The 19,266-nt window shown below is 32.9% G+C and overlaps 1 protein-coding gene across 1 annotated transcript in view; it reads left to right on the top strand.

Moving 5' to 3' along the window:
• Positions 1 to 12,735, top strand: part of LOC149413367 (uncharacterized) — a 248,576-nt gene extending 235,841 nt beyond the window's left edge. The window contains exon 3 of the mRNA XM_089644869.1: positions 10,795 to 12,735. Coding sequence (XP_089500995.1) covers positions 10,795 to 12,340 — 1,546 coding nt within the window. The 3' untranslated portion in view covers positions 12,341 to 12,735. The remainder of the gene's footprint in view (positions 1 to 10,794) is intronic.
• The last annotated feature ends 6,531 nt before the right edge of the window (positions 12,736 to 19,266 follow it).

The following is a 19,266-nucleotide window of genomic DNA, read 5'->3' as shown; positions in this document are numbered from 1 at the left end:
ATTAAATCCTTCTTTTTATGAAGAAATGACTCGTCCGCAACCGGTCGACCATTTAAACTTCCGCAACCAGTCGACCATTTAAACATCCGCAACCGGTCGACCATTTAAATGGCTTTCCATTGAAAAGCTGTTATAAGCAACGCTTCGATTCTGAGTGGTGATCTCTCTCACCAGGGCGATGATTATTAGAGTGTAAACTGAAAATGCTAAACGTCATAGTTCATTATCTCGGTTAGACATAGACAATACGTAATAAATAAACGCACGTGAAGTTCCTGGTGTGTGACTTATTAATCATAATATAATGTAGTTGTTATAAGTGCATATGTTTCATATTTAGTATGTTCGTATGTTGTTTATAATTATATCACTGAAGTGATAATACACACTGGAAATCCTTTCCATGTATATTTGAACGGAAACCAATATTCGATTGACGTATATTGCTAACTAACACTGGTTTGAAAACTTCAACGGTTCTACTTTCAAATAACAGAGGGCGCCACTTCCGTTTAGAACAATCAAAAACTGTACAGTTATTAAGATAAATAATACTGTCAGATAGACAATTGAAGCGATTTACATTTTTGCGACTTACCATTGACGGGAGAATGATGGGTATTTTACACTTTGATTGAGCGCATGTTATGCCATTGACGCAGCGGAATGAGCGTTTAACTGTACGATTGACAATTGTTTGTTTAATTGTTCTTATTTTGTTTTGGAAAATAATAAAAATCTTGAATATAAATTTGTTTTTGATAATTAAGTGATGCAAATCTTGAAAACGGAAATTAACACACTTCCCGACGTTCGAACCCGGCAGATACACTCGTAGTTGATGGCAATGCATTCTGTCAACTTTACACACATACGGATATATGTGCATTTCATATGCGCAGTCAATATGCGAAATAAATGTTGGTCCTACCCGATCGACATTTTGCGAAGTTGGTTAAGTTTTCGACTCCAATTTCTGGTTTTAAAGTTTTAAAAGATACATTAAAAAGTTGATTTTTATCTTTTGTTCTAACCCAATTAGCACGCGCTCTATCTCTCTTAAACTTGCCTGACCTCGTATATCGCGATCCCATTTGAATTTGACAATGATGTTGAAGCACAGTTCTCTGTTTTAAATATAAGCAAATAATGGTCAGACTTTTGGATCACAAAACACGCCCACATGGCATTTCTTGTGTTTTTCTATTTTCTGTTCTCTTTATTGATTGAATTAATATGCAGGTTAAGCAATTAAAAGTGCTATGGAGCCCTCTTGTCTAGTGCTGACTAACACCTGCCGTGTGTGAAGCACATTTAATTAAATATTAATCACGATTACGTCGGGTCTGTGATATTAAATATCTAATATATTTCTGTATGGGCTGCTATAGTCCCTCTGACTTCGGACAGTCGAGAGCAGTTGGGACTTTTATGCGATATTCACTTAAAAAACATGCCTCGAGAATATATTCGATGGTCGATATAAATAGTATAATTTTTGGTCAGTTCCATTCTATATTTTAAATGGGTGATTCGTTGGACAACTTTTGGTCAGTGAATTCTATATTTTAAACGCTTGATTCGTTGGACAACGTTCGGTCAGTGCATTCTAAATTTTAAACGCGTGATTCGTTGGACTACTTTTGGTCAGTGCATTCTAAATTTTAAACGCGTGATTCGTTGGACTACTTTTGGTCAGTGCATTCTAAATTTTAAACGCGTGATTCGTTGGACTACTTTTGGTCAGTGCATTCTAAATTTTAAACGCGTGATTCGTTGGACTACTTTTGGTCAGCTCATTCTAAATTTTAAACGCGTGATTCGTTGGACTACTTTTGGTCAGTGCATTCTAAATTTTAAACGCGTGATTCGTTGGACTACTTTTGGTCAGTGCATTCTAAATTTTAAACGCGTGATTCGTTGGACTACTTTTGGTCAGTGCATTCTAAATTTTAAACGCGTGATTCGTTGGACTACTTTTGGTCAGTGCATTCTAAATTTTAAACGCGTGATTCGTTGGACAACTTTTGGTCAGTGAATTCTATATTTTAAACGCTTGATTCGTTGGACAACGTTCGGTCAGTGCATTCTAAATTTTAAACGCGTGATTCGTTGGACTACTTTTGGTCAGTGCATTCTAAATTTTAAACGCGTGATTCGTTGGACTACTTTTGGTCAGTGCATTCTAAATTTTAAACGCGTGATTCGTTGGACTACTTTTGGTCAGTGCATTCTAAATTTTAAACGCGTGATTCGTTGGACAACTATTGGTCAGTGAATTCTATATTTTAAACGCTTGATTCGTTGGACAACGTTCGGTCAGTGCATTCTAAATTTTAAACGCGTGATTCGTTGGACTACTTTTGGTCAGTGCATTCTAAATTTTAAACGCGTGATTCGTTGGACTACTTTTGGTCAGTGCATTCTAAATTTTAAACGCGTGATTCGTTGGACTACTTTTGGTCAGTGCATTCTAAATTTTAAACGCGTGATTCGTTGGACAACTTTTGGTCAGTGAATTCTATATTTTAAACGCTTGATTCGTTGGACAACGTTCGGTCAGTGCATTCTAAATTTTAAACGCGTAATTCGTTGGACTACTTTTGGTCAGTGCATTCTAAATTTTAAACGCGTCATTCGTTGGACTACTTTTGGTCAGTGCATTCTAAATTTTAAACGCGTGATTCGTGGACTACTTTTGGTCAGTGCATTCTAAATTTTAAACGCGTGATTCGTTGGACAACTTTTGGTCAGTGAATTCTATATTTTAAACGCTTGATTCGTTGGAAAACGTTCGGTCAGTGCATTCTAAATTTTAAACGCGTGATTCGTTGGACTACTTTTGGTCAGTGCATTCTAAATTTTAAACGCGTGATTCGTTGGACTACTTTTGGTCAGTGCATTCTAAATTTTAAACGCGTGATTCGTTGGACTACTTTTGGTCAGTGCATTCTAAATTTTAAACGCGTGATTCGTTGGACAACTTTTGGTCAGTGAATTCTATATTTTAAACGCTTGATTCGTTGGACAACGTTCGGTCAGTGCATTCTAAATTTTAAACGCGTGATTCGTTGGACTACTTTTGGTCAGTGCATTCTAAATTTTAAACGCGTGATTCGTTGGACAGCTTTTGGTCAGTGCATTCTATATTTTAAATGGGTAATTCGTTGGACAGCTTTTGTTTGGACAATGCATTCTATATTTTAAACGCGTGATTCGTTGGACAAATTTTAGTCAGTGCATTCTAAATTTTAAACGCGTGATTCGTTGGACTACTTTTGGTCAGTGCATTCTATTTTTTAAATGGGTGATTCGTTGGACAACTTTTTCGTCATTGGGATATTCCATTTGCGTTGATAAATTCACAAGTTTCAATTACTTTTAAACGCCCACTTTATTAATTTAAAGGTGACAGATCTGTGTAGGCAGGCTGCAGGGTTTTTCCAGCTCTGTATGTTCTCGATCAATTAAATATATCATTTATAAAAAATAAAAAAATCCTTCATTAAAAACTCTAACACGCAAAAATAATGTACCTACCACACTAAAGTTATTACAATAAAATTGAATAAAGTATTACATTAATATTTATTGAATATATACGAATTTACATCCTTCTTGAATGTACACTCCGTTTCAGTTTACTATCATGGTGTGTTTTAATTATATTATTAATTATAAAATTAATGTGGGTATTGTCTGAAAAAAAAATCTCTCTGAATACCCAAGACCGTTGTCAAGTCTTCATGTCACGGTGGAAAGAAATTTTCACATTTTTTTTCGTCTGTGCGTTAATTTTCTAATCCCCAATTTAAATGATCACGTATGCATCATGGTATTTTTACAAATTGTCTCTAACAAAGTGGTTTTTGCTCTAAATCAAAAATATTGAAAAAATATGGTTCTGACAAATTAATGTATTATTCAAAGCTTATTCATGATGGAGATGATGTAGTCATCTGAAAATACTCTTATTAAATAGGAAATTATGAAGATATTTGACGTCAGTGAAGATGTCATTTAATATGACCAGGGACCTTGCACGGTTGATCGATAATCGATTAATCGATAATGTCGATAACTTGTCATCGTTCCCGAGCTCGACTGCAGACCGCTAACGAACAAACAACAGTTCACTACAACGTGTTTTTATTTTATTCAACGTGAACTGTTGTTTGTACGTTAGTAATCTGCAGTCGTGCTCAGCAACAATGACAAGTTATCTACATTGATCAATCCTTAGTCGATCGATCGTGCTATGTACCCTGACCCCCCTAGCACGAACATATAGATAACGGTTTTATCGATTATGTCAATAACTTGTCATCATTCCCGACCACGACAGCAGATCGCCAACAAACAAACTACAGATTATGTCGACTAAATTTGCTTATTTGGTCGTTTTGAACCGTTGTTGGTTTGTTGGCGATCTGCAGTCATCTTCGGGGACGATGATAAGTTACTGACATTATCGATGTGTTCGTGCTATGGGGCCAGGAATCACGATCATATCATTCTCACGTATCAGGCTTCAAGCATCAGGCTTCCACGAGTCTACGGCATGCGGTTCTCTGTTCCCAGTTATGTCATAAAGCTATTTGACCAATTTAACGCTGACAAAATTTGCATTGTCACGTAATTAGCCTACAAGGCGTCGTCGCTAACAAAATGCAGATTGACAATTGACACATAATACAGCGGGATGTTCTAGATCAATCCACCTATTAAGTTATGTTTGCAGACGTTATTAGATAGAAGATAGGATACAAAGAGACAATGTGCTACACACATTGTTAGGAGAGACCTAAACAACAAGACTCATAAAACTGGAACGCTGGGCAGGACCTGTAGAAAGAATGAAAGACAGTTTAACACTATGAAAGTGTAACAAAGATGGGTGATATTCGATCATTAAGAGGAAGCTACAAGCCAAAAATGTGTATATTCTTGGTATCCCTTATATTGTTGGTAATAGGCATTAAAATCGCTTGACAAACATAGTCTAGAAACGTTCGATTTCAAGCACAAAACTGATTTTATTTATTTTGTAAATAATTTTATAAAAAAGCAAAAAAGTTAATCAAGTGAAACTGTCACAGATAATCTTAATAATAATAATAATAATAATACTGAATTTTTTTAAAGTTGTTTCCTTTACGCGTTCATACATTTCTATTGAAAAAATATTTTCTTTACTAGTTTACATTTATATTTTTTATTGAGTAATTTTTGTATTTTATTTGTATTCTACTCAAGCGAAACGATAGGAAAACCTTCAATTTATCTAAAGCATATTTTTGGTATTCATAATGTACACCAATTCGTTATAAAGATTAATCAAAATAGTGATTTGGCATTAAGCTTCTCCTTGATGACCGAGTGGTTATAGGCGTTGTCCTGGCATTTGTTACTGTTAACTTTTTATTTACTGTGTCTTGATCGGTTTTAGATTTATTAATAATATCTTCTTAGTTAGCAGTATACTATAGGTTCTAATAATTGTACGGCTTCTTCTTCTTCAATAATGAAGGCGTATTATACAACATAGGATACGAAACACAAGGCACACGAGTTAAAGGCAAATTCCGTTAGAATAATACAATATAATGATAATCTCTTATAATTAATTGATGAATAATATAGTCAGGGTTTGGCTTTGTGCCTGCTGAGTTGTGGTTGCCAAACTGTAGGTAGAAAATGTTGTTGCTAAGCGCTTCACACTCGGATTTAGGGAATAAATTGATGGTTACCAAAGAATTAATGTAAACACGTTTTGCAAGTTATGCTTAAAATATTACGACGAATTATTTGTTTGCGCCCGTACATACGGAATATGAACATGAATAAATAGTTTTTCGAAGAAAACTTCTTCTAACTGCTTTTCACTTTGTGATGGCACTATTTATTTTTTATTAAAACACAAATAACTTAGTTTACATCACTTTATTTCGATACAAAATCTCAACATGTTTCGTGAACCAAGTTCACATCATCAGAAGCACAAGTATACTAAAGTTATAATTAAAATTAGGTCTAGAAAGAAGAGGTAGAAGGAGTAGGGAGGGGTAAGAGTGGGGGAGGGTTATTCAAAGTAGGAATTAAAATGTCATTAGATGGGAAAGACCGGGTAATTGGGAAAATATTTAAAATGGGGTTTATAAAAATTTTTTGTTTATTAATAATATCTGCTTTCATATTCACGTGTTTTCTTATTTCTAAGATTTCAAAATTATTGATTTGAGATACCTTGTAACCAGAATGTAGTATTTTAAAACCTGAATTAATATCGAAAGTATGGTCGTTATTTAATAAATGATCCGCAAATTCTGATTCACAGTTTCCCTTTAAAGCCCTAAGATGTTCTTTAATTCTAATCTCAAAGTTTCTATTAGTTTTTCCTATATAAAAGGAATTACAGTCATTACAGTTGAGTTTATAAACACCTGATTTTTTAGTTTGACTATCAATATCTTTATTATTAAGAATATATTTTTTAAATTTGTTATCCGTATAAAATGCCGGTTGAATAGTGAAGGGCATGTTTTAATTTATAATTTTGGAAGTATCATTATCTACAAATAGAATTCTACGCCATTGTTTGTTTGTATCTTTATAAATAGGATAAATATAAAGTTTAAAGAGTTTATGTTTAATTTTTTTATTTAGTATTTCAACTATCAATTTATAAGGATAGCCGTTATTAGATGCTATTTGTTTTATGATATTTAATTCTGAGGTATAATTAGGATCCGACAAAGGAATCGAAATTAATCTATTAAGCATAGAATGGAAAGCTGCGACTTTTTGAGAAAAGGGATGATTTGATGAATTATGTATGATAATATTAGTGTACGTATCTTTACGGAAAATATTGAAATCTATTTTATTACCTTTTATTGTTAAATTTAAATCTAAGAAATTTAAACTCTTATCTATACCTATTTCTAATGTAAATTGAATATTTTTATGTATTTTATTTAAAAAGTTTAAGAACATGTTCAATTGTCTTTCTGTTCCTAACCAAATGCAAAAAATGTCGTCCACATATCTCTTCCAACAATATACATTTTTAAGTAACAAGGCACCGCTATTAAAAATCTTATTTTCTAAATTATTAATAAAAATATCTGCAATCAAAGGACTCGTACTGTTTCCCATGGCCAAGCCATCTTTTTGTTTAAAAATTGTATTGTTAAATTGAAAATAATTTTGTTTAAAAATAACTTCGAAAAATAAAATAAGGTCATGGATAAGGTCTTTCTGTAAGTTAGATGAATTTAACAAATTATTGATGATGGTTTTACTTTCTTCTATTGGAACACTAGGGATTCTACTTTCTATTATATTATATTATATTATATTATATTCTACTTTCTTCTATTGGAACACTAGGGAAACGGTGAATCAGAATTTGCGGATCATTTATTAAATAACGACCATACTTTCGATATTAATTCAGGTTTTAAAATACTACATTCTGGTTACAAGGTATCTCAAATCAATAATTTTGAAATCTTAGAAATAAGAAAACACGTGAATATGAAAGCAGATATTATTAATAAACAAAAAAATTTTATAAACCCCATTTTAAATATTTTCCCAATTACCCGGTCTTTCCCGTCTAATGACATTTTAATTCCTACTTTGAACCCTCCCCCACTCTTACCCCTCCCTACTCCTTCTACCTCTTCTTTCTAGACCTAATTTTAATTATAACTTTAGTATACTTGTGCTCCTGATGATGTGAACTTGGTTCACGAAACATGTTCAGATTTTGTATCGAAATAAAGTGATGTAAACTAAGTTATTTGTGTTTTAATAAAAAATGAATAAATAGTTTTGTCGGTATAAAAACTCAATTCTTCAAGAGAGGCATAAAAATACAATATCATATCGGTGATTCAATCCATTATTGTACTTGTACGCCATCTATGAACGAAGGCGAAGCTTAATGCCAAATCACTATTTTGATTCATCTTTATAACGAATTGGTGAACATTATGATTACTAAAAATATGCTTAAGATAAATTGAAGGTTTTCCTATCGTTTCGCTTGAGTAGTCCAAATAAAAAATAAATTACTCGACATAAAATATAAATATTAACAATTTTTTTTTTAAAATTCGATAATAATGTATAAACGCATAAAGGAAACAACTTTTAAAAACACAGTATTATAGCTAAGATTATCTGTGACAGTTTGACTTGATTAACTTTTTTGCTTTCTTATAAAATTATTTACAAAATAAATAAAAACCAGTTTTGTGCTTGAAATCGAACGTTTCTAGAGTCCGTTTGTCAAGCGATTATAATGCCTATTACCTAAAATATAAGGTATACCAAGAATATACACATTTTTGGCTTGTTATTAATTAATTCTAAGAGTTACATCTGAGATCGACAAAGACTTTGTTATCTTGAATGAATTAATTAATGAAGTGGATTTTTGAAAGTGGATATGAACCCACTTCCGGACATCTGATCGAGCTAAAACTCTGCAGATAAACTCGTTGTCGATGACAATGCATTCTATCAACCTTTGGTGGCTCTCATCTACACACACGAATCTGAATTTTGATGACATTATAATTAATAAATAATAAAAAAATGACAGCAGTTTATTTGAATTAATAAGTCAATCCAATTGGAATTTGGCTTAGTTATTAGCTTTGATGACTCCAGTCCCTGGGGGAGGAAGTTTCAATCCTCAATCGAATAAAAAAAATATGTATTTAAAAAATATCTTTTACGGGTTTATTTTTATTACTTGAAAACGTTCTGAATCACGTGCAACTCCGGGAACTATTCTGTATTATTTAATATGCGTAATGTATATTTTATGATAACATGTCGTGTAGGATTAAATAATACAATTTTAATCTCTTGTCAGTTTACCTTCGTCAAACTATAAATGGCTCAATTCTTGCAAGATAATCTGTGTATCAGAGGTAATTTATAGGATTTACAAACTTGGAAATATTCCACATTCTTCTGTCAGACAAATCACAATATTTATATATCACTACAATGGAAAAACTGTGCGTGCCTTTAATACATACACTTTATAATATTTCTAATAATGGTATTCAATTCTTTATCATTTACACGGTGTCCGGAAACTCGTAGTCTATGCGGGACTTTGCTGGTTAATCTACATCACACAGAGATCACAAAAAAAATCGATCTGATCTTTTCTGATCTGATTTTTATTTTTTTTATTTTTTTAGCAACAAAAGGATCAAAAAAGGTAATGGAACTATGCTGATATTAACCTTCTAGCAACATTTTTTTTTAATTTCACATAAATAATTCCAACATCAGATTTGATTTACTCGAAAAAAATAACTAAAAACAAAAAAGTTATATTGCAAAATCGAATGTGATATATTCACCAGTTTCCCGCTTGTACTACGAGTTACTGGACACCATGTATAAATTGCATTTTAAATGAATTCCACGCAAGATTTTTCAACTGGGTGTAATAGTGGGACTATGCCATGGTTGAGGAGAAAGAGATGGGGAAGAAGAAAAACATGGCTAAAGTCACTTCAAGCAAAGCCTCAGTCTCTATTCTGAAAGAATATATTTCACCGCTCAAAAATACTCTCGGTATTATCCTTTTAACTTCCCGGATCTAGATCTAGAGATGTCATCAAATATTCCTGGTTAACCTTCAATTTCAAATAAAATTAAATTCTGTTTTTGAACGCAGATGAAATGCTCTGTTTGCCAAATGAAAATTTTCCTTTTAGAATTCGAGTAACTAAGTAATCCATTTCTTCAATTGTGTTTGAGATATAATATACCAACGTTAGATTCATTCATCTTTGATTCATGCATTTTTAATTCTATAATATATGTATATATTCAAAAGGTACAAATTTTTTTCTGAGTTGACTTATCTCTAATTTCAGAGAGCGAATATAAGAATTCCAATCAGAAATTTCCCGGAATTAGTTTATTTGATTGTATAATCAAATATTTTAACTAAATACTAAAAGTGGATATTTGCGTCATCGACGCAAAAAACAAGGTTTTCGTTATTCAACAAGTTTAAACTTGTATTTTTGGTTGAGTTTTAGATACACCTCACTGAACAGCACACCTCTATTGGCTTGGTTGTGACGTCGCACACTTTCACGACCCATCAGAGGGGTTATAGTCATGGGTGAATTAAAAGAGAAGATAGATTACTGATAACCCGCGTGTTTTCATCGAACTAGGTCCAGTGGACATACTTGAGATGGTTAGACAAGCTGTCACCAGTTACCTGTCGTTCTAGGCTCTTTTTTGTGAAAACAAATACCGTTCTGTACTTTTGAGAGATGCACTAATCATTCTTGAACAAAAATCAAATATGATAGAGTTTGTTTTCATTCGTACGTACTCAAAAATCACTTATTATTTCGATAAATACTATTATTCACAAGGCTTTTTGCTACATGCTCGCCCATCAGTGGGCCACCGCCTGCATACAGAAACGACGGGCGTTCATAATAATATAGCTGTGTCACCCGCACACACATATTAATTCAATGGCTATCCCTTTCTGATGCGTTCCGTTCCATGCTAGGCTGTTATAAATATATAGCTACTTCATCTATTCACATTAGCTATTCTTTTATTATGTATTTTGTTACGCTTTGCATCTATAAACTGGAATGTTCTATTTTTTTTTGTTTAATCTGAACATAAGTCGTCTTTGTATTTATGTCACTGGTTATAATAGAGGTTTTATTAGCAAGATTCCTGTTTGTATTTCGTTGCTAATATATATTTTTTCTCTTTCCGCAGATTTGTGATGAATCTTTTGGCTGGAAACGTGATCAGCTGCCTATCACTTGGGAGTTTGATCCTGATCAACCCTCTGGTGGAGGAGCACCCTGGATCCTTGGGCTGCGCCGTGGCTGAAGGGTTTACCGCCCTCGCCACCATGGCAGCCCCCCTGGCTGTCTTGCTCATCGCTGGAGACCAGTTCATGGCCGTCACAGACCCTCTGCACTACCACTCCAAAGTCAGCAACGTCAAGTTCCTCGTTGCAGTCATCATCCACTGGTCAATCATTCTGATCTTCGCCGTTACAACTGCCATCGTTCCTTCAACCAGACCCAGCGTCTGGAACTTCTGCAAAAAACAAGACGCCGATTCTGATACGTACGATGTCCCTAGAATCGTCAATGCCACTCTGTTCATAATCTTGATAGCGGCGTCTTTATTGGCCATTTGCTGGATGTACGTAAAGATCTCGGTTGCCGCACATAAGAGTGCAAAACCGCCCGCGCCCCCACCGCCCCTCATGTCCATGAAGATCGACCGCTCCTCTAAACAAGACGCTAAGATTGGAGAAGAAAACGTCGGCCTTTTGATGAGCTGCGATAAGAAATCTGTTGGAAGCGAGAGCAGCGAAGGTGCCCCTGTTGTAGAGCCCCCTACGCTGTACGAACCCGCTTTGGCTCGCTCTCTAAGAAGCGTTTTGTTGGATGTGAATAGGCCCTTCCCGACCCCTCTCTGCTTGAAGCTCACCCACGAGAATGAGAGAAAAGGATTATCCCATGACGACATTTATAAGATAACGCAGACTCTGTCTTCTCCTGGATTGAAGACAGTCAGATCGAGCCCTAATTTTGGTTCCAGTGATTGCAGGGCTCCTTCCCCGCCCCCAAGATGCGCCTCTTCCTACATGACTTCCCTCCGCTGTCGCATCTCAAACGCTTCCCTCTTCAAGTACAAAGAAGAATCGAGAGCAGCTCGCATTAGTTCTTTAGTTATATTCCTGGCTCTCGGCACTCAACTCCCGGCCGCACTCCTTCAAGTGATTCCCGCAATAGGTCTCGTGGGAGTTTGGGCTCTGTTCTTCGGCGCCACGATCTCTCCATTTGTGTTTGCATATCGCAGCACGAGGATAAAAGAAGAACTGTGCAGACTTTGCTGCAGGAGGTCTTCGGAAGATATGAGTCCTCTTCCAGCACCTTTGAGGAGAGCTTCATCATTGAGCACTGAAAGAAGCTGGAGAGCTTCTAGGAATTCATCACACAAAGCCTGGAAACTTCTGCGAGCTTTTGCGGCGGAAAGCGAAGCTCGCGGTAAGCACGTTCCAGACTTGTTGGGATGTCCACCGGGGAAGTCGATACTGAAGAGAGTGAGGGCGCAGTCCAGGATATGGGGCCGCAAGTCCCAGAGGTGCAAGTTCTTCCAAGAGTCATCGTTACCGACAGATCCTGATACGATATTCAGAAGAAACTCCTTGGAAAGTGTGCCGACCAAGAACTGTTTGGAGAGTGTCGTGATCGGCTCCATAGACAATGTTGAAAGTAGTCAGGTAGCCAAGGACATCAGGTGACCGAGCTCTCTCTAACTCATTTAATCTGTGATACTATGTCTTTAGTTTATTATTATGATTGCCTCTCTATGAATTAGGTATTTTAAAGTTGCTGCAGACCAGGAACTTTATTTAAGTCAACGTGATTTCCAAGTAATTTGTGTTTCATTGCTACAGTCCATCTTGATATTTGGAGCAGGATGAAAACAGTGATATTAGGTCGTCTTAACAATGTTATTTTAATACAAGCTACAATGATGTAATCAAATCGATTTATTACATTCATAACGTAACACTATTTAATTTTTGAAACAAATATTCATTAATTGACATTGTTATTTATCAACGTAAACTTGGATTATTGATAAGTTCATTTAGAATATTTTTTACAATAATGTTCTGAGCTAGGAATGTTTAATGATTTCAACGAAAACGAATGGTTTTCTTGTAAACTATGTAAATCATTGGTATGATGCCATATCTCTGTTAAAATGCTTTAGTTACCAATAGAATTAAGTAAATAAAATCATTCATTTTATATTATGTTCAATTTCAAAGTGGGTGCATTTTAATTTTGAATCTGAAAATTTCTTAATGTTTTAATTCTTGAAATTTATCGATTGTGACACGAAAATCAATTTATTTAATCCTCATCTTATTTTAAATGTCATTCATCGTGGTCGATTGACTAATGACCAAATGACATACTAACCTCATTTTGAGTAGGTCTTCTAATTTATTTTTATTTATTCATTATCTGAAAATATGCTTTATACAAAAAGTGTATTTCTCCTAACACTTGAAGAACTTATAAAATTAATCAAAATTACGTAATAATTGTTGATTTTTATTAACTTCGTGTCAATCAAATCTAAACATTTAAAGGTCAGTAAACAGGCAGCTAACCTAATGAACCTATATGTATATTATACAGTACTTTTGCCTGATTGTCCGGTGGCTATCATTCGGTGTAATATATTGTGTTAATTTGACTATTATTCCGCCATCCCCATATCACAGTATAGCCTTAAGGCGATGCACTACATAGTAATGCAAAATCATGTGTTTTTGGTTTGAAAATTTGGTCGCTTAGAAATATTTCAGATGCTTTAATTAATTAATGCGAGTAGAATACATACCTTTGAAATAATCGAGTATTTTTTAGATAAGTATTTTTATAAGCCCAGAAAAAAATAATGTATAAGGCCTATGAAAACTGCTTTAAAGTTCAAAATTTCCTACTTACGAACCCATTTTCGGTTATGATTTTATTGTGCAATGTGGCAAATTAAGTTATTTATAAAATTATTTGAAAAAAATATATATTTATGCCTGAACTTCCACAAAATAAAATCAAAGGCACTTTTTGGCTATGTTTTTTTCTTACATAAATCAAAACAGGCGGATGGTGTTAAGCGGGAATTTAAACCTTATCGCCGTCTTCATAAGGGGTGTTATCGAAAACGGCTCGATTTAAAATATTACACGACGTAGTGCATCGCCTTAAGGGGTCTCTACATAAATGCAAAGTCACTACCCATAATTATTTTTTTGTGCTATTTATTAAAATTCTTTTTCTAATAATTTACTGTCAAACTTGCGAGGTATTTCAACATCCTCCTGATAGCTTATCCATAGGATAACGTATATTAATTAAATCAACGAATAGGTAGAAAATTCGGCTAAGTTTCCAATGCATAGCTACTATTCATAGGTATTATAAATAAATAAATCTAAAACATACGTTACCCTATGGATAATATTTCAAGAGGATAGTGGAAATGACCTCGACTTGCAAAACCCACACTGGAATTTTTCGGAAATCTGTAGATGACACGAAAAGCTGTTTGGAACACTTCGCGTATCCGCGTCTGTCTGTTTGTGCGCGTAGTTCTTCTAAACTACGCAACGCATTTTAATGGGGTTTTCACTATAATTTAGAGATTTTCTTCTGAAAGGTTTTGTATAAATAATACATGGATATTATATTTATAAAAAGTAGAGAAAAGTCAGTGTTTTTGAAATCTAGTCGTAAAAAAATATTTTCGTTAACAAATAATACTGAATTGTATATCTTAAAAATAACCCTAGCGACGCCGGGTACACGGCAGCTAGTTTAATATTTAAAAAAAATAAAGTACTTTTATGCTATTCCTTTGATATTTAGCGAAAAGTATTAATAATTTATTTTTTAAGCACTTTATTAATGTATTAGAACCAGCAGAAATTTCCAGAGCGCAGGTTTTGCAAGTGGACATCTCAAATACCCCCTTAGATTAGTAGAATTGAAGGTAATGAGACCGTCTTTTAACTGCCAAATAATATGATTAAAATTCCTCTGCTTAATTCTCTAAATAGTAATGGTTTCGTGAACTAGTTGGCTTGAAAAAATATATTGAAATGCATTCAGAAATAATTATATTCAAGGTCCACATTGCTTTATAGACGGACAGAAACCGGTACGATGCCAAAAACACATGCGAATTGAACCTGATTTCCCTTTTGTGTTGCTTATTTATTTTTCACTTACCAACTGCAATAGAAGACTGATAAGTTATTAATTAATTTGTCCTATTTATGTTATAAGATGTATGATACAAGTAAATGTATTGAGCCCGCTGTAAATATTGACAAAACTTCGAAATATTTACTTTTTAAAATAATATTTCAATTCACCCTATATATTATTTTGAATTAGCTACAGTAATTTATTATTAAAATGTGTTTTTTATATTTAAAAAAAAAAACTGACAAAAAGCGGCATTTTTAGCTTTAAAAATACAGCATGGTTAAATATTTACTATTTGGACACATCATTAACAAAATCAATATTTCAACTAAATTACTGACGGTCAAAAAATAAGTATTGCTTATTTATTAAGTTATTTATTAATTTCTCCGTGCGGTATGTACTGATTTGTCAAGATTTCAGATTATCCCGTGATTTGTCATGGGTTTGCGCTAGTAATTAATAATACGGCCCTTTAGAGTAAAAAAAACGTAACTCAATTTTTTATCGATTCTGAGTTACGGATGGTAAAATGAATTACTATTTTATATGTAAAAGATGGTTCAGAAGCACACAATACCATCCTTTAACTAAATGAGAAGAAATTATTAATATGTTTCGTTTGTTTAAAAGTACACAACACTGATTAATTGAGAACTGTGTTTTCTTGCTCTCCTGTAAAGTAGAGAAAAATGAGATACGTTTTTTTGACCCTAAGGGGCCGATTATAATGATTGCTAATTAAATGAAGTATTTTTCTTTCCATGTAATTTAAATAAAAAATTTCTTACAGTAATTTAGTCGAACTATCGTCTAAATAGTAAATATTTTCTACAGCATATTTTAAATTCAATATTTTTTTGTTTAAATATTTGTCTTCATTTTTTTTAAGTTACCATTATTAAGCCATTTTGTTTTCAATGTGAATAGATTTTTCTTCTAGTTCGGTACTTTCATTTTAGTGCAATATCATTTTGAAATATTTATTAAATCACACCTCGTCGTGGATGCTATCAATTCAATTCACTATTGTTATATTTCGACGGCATGTTTTTGTATAGTATGAATAACTTGAAGAAAACTAATTACATCATTTTATTTTGACTTTTATTCAATAAAAATTTTTGGAACAATGAATATTAATTTTTAATTTTTATGGTGTTAAAATTACCTCGCATTTGATAGATTATTTTCATAGCTAATCCCAATTTGATCAAAAGGTGAGAAGGGTCGACAGTTTATGTTTAACGGGGACGGTTCAAGTTTTAAAATAATCAAAATGGCGGTGATCGTCATCATATGTGATGGTTTTTAAAACTACCCAATCTAACTATCTAACTATCGTTTTTGCGGTATATTCATTTCTAGCTAACTTCTGTCGATTAAATTATACATTCATTATCAAAAAATTGTATGCTTTTTCTTAATTGTCTGTATTTTAGCATTTCAAAGTGGCACCCTTTTTTGAAAAAATATTACTTCTTAATTATTATTAAATTAATTATTTGGAAGCACAAATAAAGCACATTGTCATGATTGTAAAATAAATGCATTTAATCGCATAGTCCGCAATATCCTACCGTTCGTAATATTAAGAATCATCTATTAGAATAAAAATATTTATATAAAAAAAAATTAATTACTCTAAAATCATATAGGAAAATTGCTAAAACCATCGTTCTCATAACATAATAATTTTATATTCGGTTCCACGAATTAAAATTTAATATGTTTAAAATTGAATCTATCATTCTTATAATGTGTAATACGTTTGCTTAAAATCTAACAATGTTTTAGATTTATATTTAAAATATTAAATTATATATAAATCAGAGCGCTTGATAGAATAAAACGTAGATTATAAATGTAATTTAATTATTTAAAAAATCTTGATGTTTGAAATATTTTGACGAAATCTTAATATTGTGAAAAATCATAGAGACGAACTTCTTAAAGGTGTCCAAATTAGCAAATTGTTCTAATTAGATACCAGAAATAAGTAAATCTGTCAAAATATTGTACAAGTCATTTAAAAAATGTTATATATAGCAGCTTATTCCGTGTATTTAAAAAACGTGGTAATTTTAGCGTTGTATCCGATATTTTTTTATTTCCAATGACGCTATAACCGAGGTTTACTGTATTTTCGATTTTCGCGAATAGACTACACTTTAAATTTTATAAATCCCACCTGATATAACGTATTTTTCTAATAGCTCGGATACCTTATGTATTTGAGACGCTTACCTATATAATTAAGAATTATTTTTAGTAGATTATATAAACTACTGAATGTTACATTTTTCATACTACCATGTCATTAGTTATAAGACTTAGAAAAATTATTGTATTTAAACATTTTGTACATATTCGATGTGATTAAATGAATTTTATTTGTGTAAAAAAGAAATTTAATTTAATTTTCCCCACCTATCCCACTCACACATTTTTTTTTAATTTTCCGTGATTTTTCACGGTGCTAGTTTATCACAGTTTGTAAAACAAACATTTTAATTTTTAAAAAATATTATTTTTCAATCAACAAGCGTGGAGATAAAATTCACTAGAGGAGACCCTGCAATTTAATTAAAATATACACATAAAAAAAACTTTAGGTGTGTGTCCACATAAGAGTCCTGTCCATGCTCCCATCTGTTTGGAACCAATTATAGTATGGCATCCCTAACTGGGCTATGTTGTAAGGTTGAAGGTAATGGTGAGGGGAAATAGATGAGAAAGAGAAAGGTGTGGAAGTATCCGGCTAGAGTCCCAACTGCTCCCATCTGTCTGGAACCAATGAGAGTATGGCATAACTGGGCTATGTTGTAAGGTTAAAAGTAGTGGGGAGATGGAAAGAGATGAGAAAGAGGAAGGTGTGGAGGCATCCGGCTATCCAGATCTGCCAGCAAACATGGTTAAAGCCATTTCATGCGAAGTTTCGATTCTGTATTGTGATCATGGCGATACTGAGAGTGTCGTCTACTCTGGTAATTTGTTTATGTATTAATCTTTGGGGAGTCCATTTTTCGAGATTTTGTTTACACTGTACCAAAAATACAACCAACAGTATTATAGATTTCATCCTTGTAATAATAAAGAACAGAATTATGTAAAGCTACAAAATAATAACATTAGCTGAATTGTATCCGGTATTGGTAGACTTTTCTCTACTTTCAATAAATATAATAAGCATGTAACCTTCCGGAAGAAATTCTCTAAATGTTAGTGAAAACCCTATCAAACTCCGTTGCATAGCTTATAAGAACTAAGCGCACAAACAGACAGACGAGAATAGTGACTTTGTCTTATACTATTTAAAGAAGGTAGCATGTAAAATAAAATATCCGAGAATTACTATAAAATCTATCTATGATATTATTACGCTAACGTCTGCCGTACGCCCTCGCTCCATGTACAGCTACAAACAGAAGTGCTGCCATCTAGTAGTCTGCCATCCACATAATTGGAACGTGTTATTAGATGGCGTTAATAGGATTATTGTACGCAATATGAATATGAATAAATAGTTTTCTCTGCATAAAAACTCAATTCTTTTAAGAAAGGCATACAAATACAATATTATATCGATGATTCAATCCAATATTGTATTTGTATGATTTTCTTAAAAGAATTGAGTTTTTATGCGGACAAAACTATTTATTCATATTGCGTATGTACGGGCTCAAACAAACAATTCGTCTCAATATTGGGAAGATAACTTGCAAAATGCGTTTTTAATAAAATAATTTAAACGACGCCATTTTTGAACACGTAGATTATAACGAACGTCGCGTTTAAACGCGAGATAAAGTAGGAATCAAACGATTACTGTGACATTTGCGGAAAAAAACCAAGAAAACTTAGATTTCAAAACAATGAAATTATTTTACATTTATTAGACATAAATAATTTGTTAAAAGCAATCAGTTTCCGTTTTTACGACAGTTTATTGAAAGGGGAAATCCCTTTCCTACCAAGATAGATGTATCGTAATAATTTATAAGAATTGTAACGTTATTATTACAAAGACTTTATTTATGGATTTTTTTTATAACTGTTGAGTAATAAATTGCAATTTTATTACTCTGAAACTAAAGGTCACTAAACCTTGTTACTACGTTAAAATCAACACATACAGAAAATAGTTTTTTATCATAATAAATTTATTTTAAAGGATATTTTAAAACTAAAAAAAATGATTTGACTGAAGATTAAACCTTCCTAATCAGGAACTGGAAGTTGCTACATTGGTTTCCATTCAAATCTATATGGAAGTCAATTCTAATGGTTGTCGAGCTGCAAATAGAAAGGGCGATAAGAAGGCAAGAAGAAGAAGGTTGGGAAGTATCTGGCTGTTCAGATCGTGTCACTAAAGATAGCCAAAGCACTGAGAGTATAAATTATTTTATAAGCAATAATTATTAGCCTGAAACACTCA

This window comes from Hesperophylax consimilis, chromosome 22 (assembly GCF_061612785.1).
Source record: "Hesperophylax consimilis isolate HC1 chromosome 22, BYU_Hcon_1.0, whole genome shotgun sequence".
Taxonomy (NCBI): Eukaryota; Metazoa; Arthropoda; class Insecta; order Trichoptera; family Limnephilidae; genus Hesperophylax; species Hesperophylax consimilis.
The sequence above is the reverse complement of the archived record's forward strand: the minus strand, read 5'-3'. Positions and strand labels throughout refer to the sequence as shown.